General features: G+C 49.6%; 1 protein-coding gene across 1 annotated transcript in view; it reads right to left on the bottom strand.

The window, feature by feature from the left end:
- The window catches only part of GABBR2 (gamma-aminobutyric acid type B receptor subunit 2), a gene marked incomplete at its 5' end in the record, with an annotated part of 325701 nt that overhangs the window by 74329 nt on the left and 236358 nt on the right, over positions 1-15014 (bottom strand). Inside the window, 3 exons of the mRNA XM_080940105.1 lie at positions 2030-2180; positions 5681-5761; positions 14829-14889. Of these exons, the coding sequence (XP_080796231.1) occupies positions 2030-2180; positions 5681-5761; positions 14829-14889 (293 nt within the window). The remainder of the gene's footprint in view (positions 1-2029; positions 2181-5680; positions 5762-14828; positions 14890-15014) is intronic.

Below are 15014 nucleotides of genomic sequence, written 5' to 3'. Positions count from 1 at the left end.
CTCCCAATCACAACCCTTACCCCAGGAACTGGGCAACTGTGCCCCATATCATCTTCTGTTCTCTATCACCAGACCAGTGGAGGTATGTGTGCCTTTTACTTCTAAACATACAGCTCTCACTTCCTCCAGGAACCCTGCTGTGGCCTCCAAGTGCCCTGTAAACCAAGTTAGAGCTTGCTGAGCTAAACCCTGAGAGGGGTAGAAGTTTTAGCAGACTCAGGATACCTGACCCCTCAGCCACACTTGGCTTGGAATGGTTCCTTTTATAGACTGTAGCTAGAGCCAATGGCTCCCCATACATTTTACTTGCATTCTGCAGTTCTACAAATGATTCAAGCTTAGGATTGGAGAGCTTCCTGGAGAAGGTGGCTTGCAAAATCATGGGTGGGAAGAGAAATGGGAGGGAGATCAAGTTCCCACGTTTTTGCAGATTTTTTTTCAATGGCTGAGCCGTCCAAATAAATCATTCTGGTAATTTCTCCAGGAGGCCACAAGGGGGAAGTTAAAGAATTAATCTAGTAAGGCAGTTTGCTGCTCTGATGAGATCTTTTTAGACAGGCAGGGGGCTGGACAGCACTGGGAAGCAACTATATGCCTGAGCCTTGAGCCAAATGCTACTAGGTGCAACCATCACTTAGGGTTGGTTCCAGTCGCTGTGCAAATTGCAGGTGGCTAAAAAGAGACACCAGGTGAATTGCATTTATTCTTCCGGAAATGGGTTTGACCTAAACAATTACTTAAACAAACAAACCCGCAGAGCTCAAGGGCTCCCAGCTCCTCCTTGGCAAGCAGAAAGAGAAGCAAAACCAGTAAAACCCATCCCCTGGATGTGATGGTTTGTATAAGCTCCGCCCAGGGAGTGGTAGGATTAGAGGATGTGGCCTTGTTGGAGTAGGTGTGTCACTGTGGGCGTGGACTTAAGACCTTCACCCTGGCTACCTGGAAGTCAGTCTTCCACTAGCAGCCTTTACATGAAGACAGAACTCTCAGCTCCTCCTGCACCATGCCTGCCTGGATGCTGCCATGTTCCTGCCTTGATGATAATGGACTGACCCTCTGAACCTGTAAGCCAGCCCCAATTAAAGGTTGTTCTTATAAGAGTTGCCTCGGCCATGGTGTCTGTTCACAGCAGTAAGACCCTAACCAAGACACCACACTTGTCCCTACCAGCCTGTGGGAAATGCAGTGCGCCTTCAGGGACAATGGAAAGGGCCCCATGTCCCATGCATTCATGGGAGGCTCCTCCAGCACACGTTTCTAGCTTTGGTCCGATCTTCTCGTGAGGAGGCAAGAGCTGGGTCCAGTGATTTCCTATGGAAACCAGCCAAGGTCAAAGGATGGTGTCCTGGCTACCAACAACTGAGCACAGCACCTCAGAGTGGGGACTTCCTGAGGAGAGCTGAGGATACTTAAAAAGCTGAGATAGAACTAAGGGGTAGGCTATGTCACTGATGGGCACAGACCCCTGAAGACACTGGGAGTCATGGAGTCAAATGAGATGTGAGGGAGGGGCTAGCCTCCTGAATGGATATGGGTTGTCCCAGTGGGGGCCTCCGTCACTGGACCTCGCTAGGAAAGGACCACTTTCTTTCCACCAGCCATGCCAAAAGGTGCTAGAGGTGGGCCTGAGAAGCTGGGGACTTAGGGGACTCTGTGTCGTTGCTCTTGAACTAAGGGGATGAGCACGTTCAGAGCTCTAAGAAGGTCCATGGGCTTGGGCTTACCTCTTCTACTCAGTCCTTTAGCAGCCAGCTCTCTCTCTCTCTCTCTCTCTCTCTCTCTGTGTGTGTGTGTTTGTGTGTGTATGTTTGTGTGTGTGTGTTTGTGCGAGCACACATGCGTGTGCATGCGTGCCCATGTGCGTGTGTGTGCCCTACATCATCTAAGCAACAGGGCAGCACACTTCAGGAACCTACTCAAAAACATTCACAGTGCTCTTGAAGAACCTGCCATGTGGTGATCCCATTGGTGAAGCAAGGATCTGGTCCACCCCAAAAGCATTCCCCCGGCATAGGGCAGGGCTGCTCACTTTTGGTTCCGGTTCTTGATGTTGAAAAAGAGGAAGGCGCTGGCCATGATCATGCCGAGGATGGTGAGAGCCGACAGGATGCTGTACAGGGGCAGCGAGATTTTCCGGAGCTGCTCCAGAATGATAGTCTTGTCCTTGGGTGGCTCTGACCCTGCAAGGCCAAGGAGGAGCCATTAGACCCCAATGCTGTCATCTTCCAAGGACATTTGCCTCGGTGTCCTTAATATCAGTGCCAAATACAACACATGTGCCCCACATCAGACTCATCTACCTACTGGGTGAGAGGATCTAGTGGCTGTCCAGTCTGCTAAGCAGGAGCCTGAGCCAGGACTTATTTCTTTCTCTAAATAGAACCAATAAGGGATCTGTGATGCATTTAACAGCCATTAGAGGGCTAGAATTTGATTTGGTCTAATTACACTGTTGAAAAACCATCACCATTTATCCCCAAAGGTAACCATGGTTGGGAAAGCGGAGGCACTGCTGGGTGCTACTGGGTGGGGTTGCAGTGAAGAACTTGGCATGGGCCTCAGCGACTCTGCTTCGACCTTAGCATGTTAAATGATCTCGCTCACCAGGGCAGGCACCCCACCTATCAATTCCAGGGTGACAGATATGTGCTCCAGGCTGCAGAGTCTCAGCCTCAAGGTCATTATCACAAAAGCTCTTTGGTTCTCTGTTCCCTAAGACTGGGTAACCGTGGGAGGTGGAAGCCACCTCCCCTTTACACAGAGCTGGGGCCAGGCTGAAGCTGTGGGGTTCTGTTTCTCTCTGTGCCTGCCAGCCTGCCTGGCTCATTCTTCAAGGGCACTAGGAACTCAAGGGGTGGGAACTGAGAGACTTAGAACAGATGTATTGTCCTGCATGGTTGCTAGTTTGTACAGGGTGGTCTGGGATAAGGGAGGCATCCCTCAACCACGCCTTCCTGAAAATTCCCTCCTCTTATGTGCTGTCTCAGGTCACACGTCTGCCGTGAAATTATGGACTGTGGAGTCTCCTCTCTTCAGTGGGATGAAGTAGAATTGGCTAGATGCAGGGGAGTGGCTGAGACCCGAGCCCTGTTGGGGATGCCGGTGACCTCAGTCATGCCTCCATTTTCAGGAGACAAGCGGGGGAGCAGGCAGGCAGCAGTGGGGTGGAGAACAGACCCGTTCACCTGGCTGGAAGCCGGGCTTGCAAGTTCAAATGTGTTCAGAAAACAAGTCACAGGAATCTCTAAGAGACTGAGAAAAACTGTCTTAACGGATCTTAAGGAGCTTCCAGAGTGTTAAAGGAAAAACCTTGAAGACAGAGAGAGAAGTAGGGTGGATGATTCACGAGAAGAGAGGCCCAAGGCAGACAGATGGACAGCATTTTCCACTTGCAGTAGCTGGAGCTTCATATCTACAAACTTCCTCCGCATACCCCCCCCCCCAACCCCACAGGAGTCTTTCCCCAACTCAAGGGCATTCCTGAGGCTTCCTGGCTGGAAACAGCCTCTTCTCAGGGCCCCGAGGTTGATTACTACTGAGCGTGGGCCCATCATTTAGTTACTTCACGGTCTCCTTCAATACCGGCACCTCTCACCCAGCCTCTTCATTCTATCCTGCTTCTCTACCTAACGGTACCCCCACTAAGCACACCTCAACTAGAACAATCACGGGTCAATCACAGATGCACCATGGGCCTGCTGAACAGATGTGCTAGAAGCAGCGCTGAGTTTTATTTCCATTCATTCTTCGCTCATTCAGTCACCATTGACAGTCCCCATTCAGTCAGACGCTCCACCTCAAGGATGCATAATGAGGAAGATACAGTCTCTGCCCTCAGGGGTGGGGAGCTTGCACACGGCCTCAGGGAAAGAACAGACCAACGCGAGGCAACCCCAGTTTCTGAGTGCTGTCTGCAGGGTGATGTGGAGAGAGAGGAAAGACACAGGCTTTAATGTATGGACACTTAGCTCATCTACATACTACAGATAATTTATAAATACCAGACCCTTCTCACCTGACCCATTCATTACTCTTATAGGTGGTGGGCTGAAGAGTCCTCTAGGTATTTTGTGGCTTCTATAGCTAATAAGTGGCCTGTTGGCAGGTTTGGATCCCAGATCTGCCTGGCTCTAACTGCTCCGCAAACAGTCCTTAGGGATGCAGCCCAGGGGTAGGCTAGACTCGAAGAGTCAGGAGATGCTCTCTGGGGGTGGGGATGGAGGGTGAGAATGTTTGTCTGTCCCCATAAGATGAGGAGGAGGGGGGCTATCTGGGGCACAGCACAGGGCAAGCACCAAGGTGTTCCAACAGTGGAGGAACAGAAGCAGTGCAACCGGGTAGTGTGACAGGCAATGGAGAACTGCAGAGAGAGCCCGTTCGTGGAGATCTTGGGGTCACAACAACAGCAGGGCTCTTCTCTGGACCCAGACACCACAGGAAAACTTGATTTGCTATTGGGACGTGTCTTCTTTTATTTTATGCTTGACTCTTTCCCTCTATTATTTTCTCCAGTGCTGGGCCAGCATGCCACCAGGAGCTCGGTACCCGGAATCCTTAGGCATTGGATGGACATCAGGACTCTGGAGTTTGGGATGGGCTGAGTCCTTCACTGGTTGTGTGGCTTTGGGGTGACTCCATTTCTAAGCTATTTTCTTATATACCTGTCCATTTTCAGTGGGTGTGTGAACTATAACATGCCATGCCTGCTTGCCGGAGACTCCCTCAGGTGGGGATGCGGGCTGATAGTACAGGCCACACACAGGAGACACATGTGGATGCTAACTGAATCTCTGCAATGCTCTGGGAGCTGAGGTCTATACAGCCAGTGCATAGAGGGAAAGGACCAAGTCCATAGAGGAACTCTGGCACAGACAACCTCCTGATGACACAGCATGATCTAAGCCAGACTGTCCAGGTGCCACCGACTTGCAGTTCCTGCGTTGCTATCCAGAGGCTAGGCTGTCCATCCGATCCACCTATCCATGCATTCGTTCATGCTTGTGTGCATTCATCCAGTTATTCTCCCACTAATTACTAACTCATATCTTCATGCATACATCTGTCCTTCTACCCATGCATGCATATTACACGCATTCATGCGTCCATCTATGCATCCAGTTACTTACGTATTCGCACATCCATCCATTTATCTATAGATAGTCATCTACCTTCCCATCTACACACCTACCCAACTCTTTTCCAGCCCTTCATCTGTCTGTCTACTCATACCCAGCCGCCACTAACCAACCTATGCATTTACCCATCCATCCGCTCATCCAGCAACCCACGTGTTCCTCCACTCATCCACGTACCCACCCACTCACCCACACATCTATGTATCCACTTACCCAGGCATTCGCTTAATGTTTTAGTTTTTTATTTTATTTTTTCATCAAATGTCATCAAGCCTCCAACCCTGGCTGACATCAGGAATTTAGAGTGAAATTAGACCCAGAAAGGGGATCATAGTCTCATGGTCTCTTTCAATGTAAAGTAATGGTGGTCATGTGAGAGGTGAGCATGAAAGACAAAAGACCAGACATAAATAGAAGAGAGTTATTAGCTCTCAAATTCCGCAGGTTCACCCCAGGAGTTGGACCCCACAGAGTGAGTGGGGTCTCTATTCAGACTCGGAGCATCTCCCATGTGTAGTGCCCTCCAGGAAGCCCGCAAGCCTTACCCTGGAACCTTATGGTGTCATTGATGATCTCCAGTGTGTCAGCCACTGCGTTATATTCACCAACCTTCACCTCTCTGCTGTCTGTGGAGAAAAGGAGACAGTAGCTAATCAGCTGGGGCTCCCAGGCTTGGGTCTGCGGGCTCTCACGGGCCCTAGATTTACCTTCCTCTCACACCTACTCCAGCTAGGATCACAAAGCTTGTAGCTGGCCCGGGTCAGAACCTCAGCAGGATATCCATCCTATGATGAACACCCCACGGATGGGACCCCCATTTTCTCCAAAATAAACTCCGTCTGATCATTCCTCCTTCCTGCTCAATGAGTAGAATGCTCCCATCTGACTTTACCTCAGAGCAGCTTGAACTATTTCTTCATCTATCCCAGGACAATGAAGAAGCCTACTCCCTTGGTGCCAGCTCCCAGCTTCCCTGAACTTTAATTGACTTCCCTTGGCCTGCACCCACAATCTCTTGGAGTCCCTGGTAAATGAGGAGCCAAAGTACTGTAGGCATGGCTCCACCAGCTGCAGGTAGTTGAGATCATCTCTTCCTTCATACTGGACAAGACCATCCTGACAATGCATCCTGAGGGGGAACTGGGGTGGTCTAGAAGCCACAGTACTCTGTTGTGTCACAGTACCCACTGCGTTTGTTTCTCTGCATGCCTGTGCTCTCCCACTTCTTTGGTGAATTCTGTATGCCTTCATCCTCCTCACTATTTCTTGGCTTTAGTCCACCATCTTTACCATTGTCAAGGACTGTCTTAGGTAAGTGGGAAGAAAAAGAAGGTGTCCTTTCCCCAAGTATCACAGGGCACTGGGTGATAAATGGGAATAAATGGGAGGAGTGGGGGATGAGATTCCCCTCCAGGATTCTGGTGTGGATGGTAAGGGTCTTAAGGTGCTGCTTTATGAATGCAGAGTGCAGGGAGGGGTTACACATTGGAGAGGCTGGGTTGCCAGTGGATCACCTATATGAAGACATCCTTGGGTCTGGAGCCCAGGGCAAAGGTGAGACAGGGTTATCTGCATGGAAGCTGGGGAGAGTCTCATCCTGCAGACAGATATGAGACCCTAGGGAAAACCCAACAAGATGAAGAGACCAAGCGCGGTACTGGGGAGCATTTATCTCTAGCAACAGGCAGAGAGCAAAAAAGCCAGGGAAGAGAAGCCAGATGCTACCAGTAGAAACATCATAGCATCCAAGGAAAGGGGCAATGTGACCATGGAGCTGGGCAGAGATGGTCTCGTGCCACCGAGAGGCTCATACAAGCAGTCCCTTGAGTTAGGGTTGTAGACTTGGTGTCTGGCAGATGTGGGTAAGCAGAGGTGGAGTCACACAGAAGGGGTAAGTAGCTGGGTAAATGGAGCACAGAGCGGGAGCCCCCAGGCAGAGCAGGCCTTTCAAGGATGGGGGGAGGCAAGCAGGTACTGGAGGTAATTCAGAGTCCTCCGGTGGGTGTTGTGGTTTGAAATGATTTGAGTCTATTCCGAGAGGTTTGTGTGCTGGAAGCTTGGTTCCTGTGGGACAGCACTGAGGTGGTGGAAGGCATTTAGGTCATTGGTGTCCCTTTCTAATGGCATGGCATTGGAAAGGGTGTGGTTTCTTCCTGTGAGAGTGAGGTGATCGACGGTGCTAAGCAAGCCCCACACATTTTACTACAGTCACAGAAAGTGACCAACAGTGGCTAGATATAGGCTTCTTTGTGCCTACTTTCTGTTCAGTATCATCAGTGTGTGGGTGTGTGAAGGGGTTCTTTGTGTTACTCCACTGACAATAAAACTGAGTCCTCAGTTGGTCATAAAGCCATTTCACACACCCTGGACTTTACTCGTGGCCCACTGGGCTCCCTTGATTGGATTCCCCGAGTGACATCTTTGTGCAGAGTGGCTGGCTTTTTGGCTCACCACTAGAGAAGTATGTTGTACTGCTCTAAGGCCCACCAAGGTGCAGGTGGGTCCCCAGAGCCTCCAGCCAGCCAAGGGCCCAAAGCTTATAAAGGAAACCCAAGGTGGGCCCAGGGAGGCAGTCTGGGCTCTGGAGGTATAGAGGGTGTAGAAGCCCTGCTCATTCTTTGTAAGCATTAGAGAAGCAGACTAGGGAATCTCTTAGGCCATACATCTGCCTGCTTCCTAGACTTCAGGGAAAGGGGACCATAAAAGTCATGGTGTGTGGGCAGGGCACACTAAGCAGGTGGCTTTTCCTTGCTTGGGTCACCCAGGTCTTAAATGTCATAGTAACACGCCCAGCAACGGGATCCAGCATCTCTGCTCTTACATTTTGAAGTCCTTAGCCTCACAGGCTTCCCAATAAGCTCCCATCCCTAGGAGGAGGAGGAGGAAGCCCTGATTTATTTATTCAGCTCTGGGAGGCAGCACATTAAATATGCAGGCAGATAGGAGCACATCATCACGATCCAGGAAGTGGCACCACAGGGACCCCATGGTGCCCACAGCCACACAGTCGGCCCCTCAGACTCACACACCCTGCTCTATGCACTGTCTCACGGCATTGAAATAATATTCAACTTCCCACAAAGAACATAATCACCATCATTTCTCCCAGGAGATAATACCCAGAGGCTCTAGGAGCTAGCTAGTTTCTGCATCTAGTGCTCAGAAACCATGACCTAACTCCCCTGTCCAGGGAGGAGAGATAGTCCTTAGGCAGATGATGGAAGGGCTTAAAGTCATGTGGGGACAGTGGCCAAAGAGCACCTGATAGGGCTACTCTAGTCTTGCTTCAGAGCATCTCTCCTGCTCACACTGAGCAGGATGGCCTATCATCCTGTCTTCATTTACTGAGTGCACGCTGAGGCCAGCTCAGGGGACCAGCCCATCAAGACTTTTCCAGAGGCAGTACAAAGCCAAAGTTATTCTTACATCGTTCACTGAGGCAGTTTGGGACATCTTTGATGTCACAGAGATGTTACACTAAGTCCCTGGGTTACATCACAGCCTTCAGTCATTCAACTAGTATTGTTAGGCACCCACAACGGGCCAGGCTTCATGCTGGGAGCTGGGGTCACAAAGATGTAAAACACACAGTATACTCTGATGTGGTGGTGTGAGCCTGCTGTCTCAAGTACTAGGGAGGCCAAGAGAACAGCAACTCTTGTTTGGAGACTGTGCTACATAATGACAGACTATCCCAGCAGCAGCAACATAAAAACAAGATGGCCAAGGTCTGGAGATGCAGCCTAGTGGTAGAGCCCTTGTCGAGCACGTGAAAGGCTCTGGATTTGATCTCCGGAATGGCAATAATAAATAGATAGATAGATAGATAGATAGAAAGATAGATAGATAGATTTTATTTTAAATGCACAACTGTGAACTTTCTTCACGAGCAGCACAGATTGGCAGGGCCTCCCCAGTGGCTTAACTGACAGGAAACGACAGCTCCTCAATCCATGCAGAGAGTGAGCCCTTTTGCTCTGCCCTCAGACATTCCGCATGCTCTTACTTCAATGGATGCCTCCACTTCTCATGGTAGCTCGCCCCTCCCTCTGCATCCCAACTAAGTCTCCCTAGATCACAAGGCTGGCTTTCAACTTATAACTTTCCCAGGCTGGCCTTGAGTTTGTGGTCCTCCTGGCTCAGGTTGCCTAGCAGCCAGGATTACAGGTATAAGCACCGGTACAAGGCACATGCCCTGTTCTGTTCCTCCTGCCTTCCTGACCAGGTTAACTGCCAACACTTCTAACTTTTAAAATATTTTACTTGTTAGTGTGTAAATTCCTCTCTCCCACACCTCTTGTGTGTGTGTGTGTGTGTGCGCACACACACACATGTGTACATGTGTGCATGTGTGCATGTGTGAGCAGTTGTTGTTTTTCCTTTCCCAATGGGTTTTGGAGACCAAATTCAGGTTATCAGCACATTAATGGCCATTGAGTGATTTTACCCACCAAGCCATCTTGCTGGCCCAGTACTTCCAAGTTCTAAGCGTGTGCTTCTACCCTAAAATCATGTGGCAATTCTATGAATCCACACCAGGTCTTATCAACCGGAGCCCATGGGCCAGGGCCTCTGTGTACCATCTGGGAAGAAGACTACCCCAGAGGGAGCAGAGGCCATCACAATGGCTGTCACCAACTGGTGCCCTGTCCCCAGGCTCTGCTGAGGTTGTGATCAGCTCCTGGAGTGACTTTCTTGGGCCTCTGTTTCTCCAGCTACTCTGATTGGCTCTATGGGTTCTCAGCCTTGGAAGGGACTTAGAGACCTGGGACATTCTGATTCCTGGGTACCAGCAGATTCATCATAGAACCCCAGAAGTTAAGTGGGTCCTGGGGGGTCATTTTTTCTATAAGCCTCTCAAGCTAACCCCCTCATGGAGATGGGGTGGAGAGCCAGTGCACACACTTTAGACTTTCAGTGGGAACAATTTCTGGTCCTCAGAGCTAAAAATATTATGGAATCCGGAGTCCCATTTTTCCTGATTCTCTCTTTAAAAGGCACATTTTTTTTTCTTCAAATTTTGCATTTGGACACCTAGAGAAAATAGATCCTATGCTGACAATCTGAATGCTGAAAAATGTCCAGTCTGAAAATATTTCCTGGCTGTGGGCCCAAGAGTGTCCAGCAGACAGTTGGGCCAAGGTTTTATCAGGGAATGATGTTGCCAGCCTTCTGCTCTTGCTGGCTCTCTGGTCTGTATGTGACATGGGCTCTGCTCTGTCCCCTAAATGCCCATTCTTACTTGACTCTGGTTTGAAGGGAACAACGTTGTGTTGAAGTTAACTTATTAGCCTGCTAGAGTGCTGAATCCCTGTATCCCAGAACGTGGGAGGTGGAGGCAGGAGGACCACAAGGCCAGGCTGCAAAGTGAGCTCCTAGCCTGAGCTATGGAGTTTGTGTCAGAAGCAAAGCAATGCAAAAGAAAACAAGACCGAGCTATCCCAAAGCTCGAAAAACACAAATCAGAGAACCCTAAAACGGGGCAGGGGGAGGTTAATGCACATCCAAACTGACAGCACAGCAGACCGGAGGACATGTTTGAGGCTTAAGGCCAACACACGTTCAATATATACACAGACGTATAGACCTACACATAACGGGAAAAGAGTAACCTCAAAATCAGACCGGCCAGGGGTCAGAACTGTCAGTTAACAAACGGCCCAAGTGTCTGAAAGCCACAGCATGACTTAGTTTACTCCTTTAGACTGCAGGTGGGGGTGGGGGAGAGAAGGAAAGAGGAGGAAAAAGGGAGAAAAAGGAAGAGAAGAAGGGTAGGGGGTAGGGAGGGAGGGAAGGAGGGATGGAGAGATGGAGAGAGATATGGGGGATACCACAGGTGGGAGGGAGGGACACAGGTGTCCCTGACTAGTGGAAGTGGAAGCAATAGAGTCACTGGGAAAAGAAATCTGGCAGATGTACGCAGATTTAATGTGCACACACTTCCCGACCCAACAGCCTACAGCGGTCCCAGTGGAATCCATAAGGGGCCTTATTATTCATGAGGAGACAGTTTGAGACAAGCTGGTGCCTGTCACTGGGGAGTGGATGTGGGACGGATGTATCCATGGAGACAGCAGGGAGAAGCCCTGGCCCAGATGACCTCCCAGCAATGAAGCAGAGTCACATCCAAACCCGGTACGGTGAGTGTAAAACAACAGCCACCACAAAGTCAGGGAAAACCAAAAAGCCATACGATCCAGTGGCACTGAGGCGAATCCAAGATATGCACACCCAAGATGACAACCACGCCTGGGGAGGACGCATAAACACAGCATTCCCATTAGGCAATGCGCATGCAGCTCCTTCATGGGTGTGGGGACAGGTAAGGGGAATAGGGGACGAGCAGAAGGTCTTTCCTGGGACAGTGCTATCAATGTCCTGTCAAATGAGGAGTGTGAGGCCAGGCCATACCTCTGGGAGAAGGGTCCCAGCAGGTGACATGGCACTTCTCCATGCCAGTCACTGGGTAAGACTCGACAGTACCATGCCGCTGAATACTCAGTCACTTTGAAAGCAAGGGACGAGGTTATCTTTTATATTACTATTTTTTATGTGGGCTCTAAATGAAGGTTCAGAGTGATTAAGCCACACCGCCTGGCAGGAAGGATCCATTTCAGGTGAGGGGGGTGAGCTCTCCATCCCTGGAGGCGTTCAAGTAGAGGCATGGAGAGTCAGGGCTTCTGTAATACAGAGTCTGTCACTCTGGAGCGCAATGTCCCCCAATAATTCTGTCTTCTGGGCCCTCTTACTCAAGAGTGTTCCTCCTAGATGGTGAGGACTAGCAGGTCTTCAGGCTGGGACCTGAGCACCCTGGTTCCAACAAACCCGCCCTCACTGTTACTCTTCTGTTTCTGCTGACCCACAGCCCTGTTAGAGTGGGCTGCAGTTTTGGGGGCTCCATCTCCAGTCTTTAAAAAGCCGATTTTTGAGTCCACTGAGGCAGCCTTTCAGACCCTGGTTCATAAAGGGCGCTTGTAGTTTGTCAGGAGACAGGAAAGGACATTTAAAAATCAGCCTCAGGAGTCTCTCTAATCAGGGCCAAACTGTCTTGAAAGTTCTCTAGTAGGTTCTGGGAAGTGTCTTTCTGCCTTTATGGGCACTGACATTTGGCCAGAGAGATTATGAAGTCCCCAGGGCCAGGAACTGTATCTTATTCAACTTGGTGTTCCCCTGGAGGCTCAGTAAGGCAGCAGGCTGAGGAAGGGAATAACTATTTCAGCATCTGTTCTGTCGGGGTGATGAGGGTGCGTGTGGAGAGGCGGGGCCTCCACCCCGACGGTGCATTCTGAATGACAATTATGGCATTAAAAGCCTGCTAGACCCCCATCCCTTTAGATTAGGTGTGCAAACACCAGCCCTGAGGCTGTCCTTTATATCTCAAGGAAGCTACTATCAGTCAGCCTCACAAACGGGCCTAATGAAGGCAGGCTGTGGGGAGCAGATGCCGGGCTTTCTGTGAGAGTACTGAACAAGGCCTAATCACGCTCTGCCCGGCTTCCTTCCCGCCACAGACTCCCAGTGCTGTTTAGAAGAGGCAGTTACAGGGAATCTTTTTTTTCTCTTAAAGGGGAAGAAAAAGCTACGTCTCCAACATTCATCTCCATCCACACAGGGCTCAGGAGACTGCAGAGTGTGTGTGTGTGTGGGGGGGAGCAGGAAACAGGTAGACTTGGAACCAGGCATGACCAGGGTGGTTGTGGCACTACAGGGTAGCAACACTGCCCCTGCCTCCACCTGCCATCCAGGGTGTGGAGCTTATTGCCCACCAGAGAAGGGTGGGTACACATAAGCTATGTGGAGGAGGTCCTAGGATATAGTGATGGGGGCATGGCCAGGGGTCAGGGAGGGACCAGAGGCAGTATGGGACATGAATGGGCAGTAGGTTTCTATGTGGGCAGCTGAGGATACAGCCTCTGGGGATGCAATCAGCATTCTTTGGAGGTATTTCTTCCAGAGTGAAGAATGCTTGGTGTTTGTACCTATGCATTATCAGGGCTCTGGGCTGATCCCAGAAATGGAAGCATTAACTTCCCAGACAACAGGACCTACTGGTCCCACACGGGGGGAGGGGGGGTGTGCTGCTCCTAGGGGGATGCTGCCTGCCTTGATGTGGGCAGGACACAAACCTGACTTATCCTGGCTGCTCCAGCTACCCTGGGAGTTCAGCTACGCTAAACTGAAAGTTGCTGGAGCTGATGTCTAACGTTAACGTATGAAAGAGAAGGGCAATAAAATCAGCAGGCACCGAGGTGACTGAGTAATCCATATCTTACAAAACACTCGGCTCCAGGTGATGTAATTTGAGAACTTGGAATATGACTAAAGGATTTAGTTGCTGTCATTCAAAAAAATAGAAAAACCAAAATCAAGCGTATTTGCTAGAATGCTTACTTTGTTCAGCCAGTGAAGCAGACTCAGCAAATGGGAAAATAATTACATTTGCCTAAGATCACACCTTTTGTACAGGCTGGAGAGCTGACGTGCGTTTCAATCACTAGCCTTGGGAGGATGGATGAGTAAACCGCAGGATCCCCTCAGGACGAGGCAGCCTAAGAAACACCTCTCCAGCCTGATCGGATGCTCGGTGGGTCGCATCCAAATGAATCTGAAGAGCTTGGCTCAATTCTGGCTTTCTCTGGAATGACTCTGGGGTCTACTCAAAGCCAAGGCCTCATCTCTCGTCAAGAAGCAGTACTTTTACAAATGATCTCTCCAATGGGGCGGGCTAACTACAATCATAATGACCACACTGAGCCAAACTGAGGCAGCTGTCCAAGGGAGTGTCCAGCTCTGCCTACTTTATGCTCTGAGGACTCTGACAAGTCACCATCTTCCCTGAACTGTTTTTTTTTTTTTTTTTTTTTTTTTTTTTTTTTTATACATTATACATGAAACACGGCTGTGGTTTCTGAGTTCTACCAGCAGAAGCACCCATTAAATGGATTGGTTCCTGCAGAACATTATGTAGTATATAAAAATCGTGTGTGTGTGTGGGGGGGGGCAGGGAGGCCATGGAGGCTTTAATAAAATAAAGACTAAGTTGATATACCAGACTCCTGTGATGGGCTTTGTAAGGGTTCTTTATCAAACTGTGGGCTTTGAAAAAGTCAGGGTCCTAATGGACAGAGAACGGAGAGACACGGAACTGTGACCTGTTCTCGTAGGTGCAGTGGCTATGCCTGGAAAAGTCCTACAGAAGAAATGCACACTGAAGTGTTTATCTATTGAAGTGAGCTAATGTCTCAGAGTGGTTTTACAATGGCTGGCAAAAGGTGGGTTGGATGGGGCTACGTGGGGACGAGTCAAGATAACGTAAGACTGCCAAATGCAGGCAAGGGCTTCCACCAGGTGATGGAGAGGTAGGGGCCATTCTGTTGCTCTGTGATCAAATCCCAGAACGATGCAGGCTTCTCAGCATATTACTATTGACTTACCCATGCTTCTCCTTTTTTAATTTTAAAAGTCTAGAAGTCACATGGGGGTTGGGTAGGCTTGAGGAGTTGGGCATTTGAGAAACAATTTTCCACATAGCTGTAACTCATGTCCTCATGGGGAAGCAGTTCCTATCGACTCTTGTTTTATCTGGAATCTCATATCAGATTTCCATCTCCTCTGATGCTTTTTATTGCAGAAACACAACATCCCTGAATATAAATGCCGTCAGCTGGAAAGAATAAGCATCCAAAAGCCTACCTTGAAATTGAGTAAATTTAATGGTTCCCATTCTCTCCCCGTTCCGGAACACAACTTGACCCTAAAAACAAAACAAAACAAACGAGAACAGAAGAGAAATGTCACATTAGCCCACTGAAATCATAAACGGCACGGCTTGCTTATTAATACCGGAGAAAAATCGGCGCCCATTGAAAGCAGACACCA

The sequence above is a fragment of the Micromys minutus genome (genome assembly GCF_963924665.1).
Source record: "Micromys minutus genome assembly, chromosome: 28".
Taxonomy (NCBI): Eukaryota; Metazoa; Chordata; class Mammalia; order Rodentia; family Muridae; genus Micromys; species Micromys minutus.
Note: the sequence above shows the minus strand (reverse complement) of the source record. Positions and strands in the feature narration are given on the sequence as shown.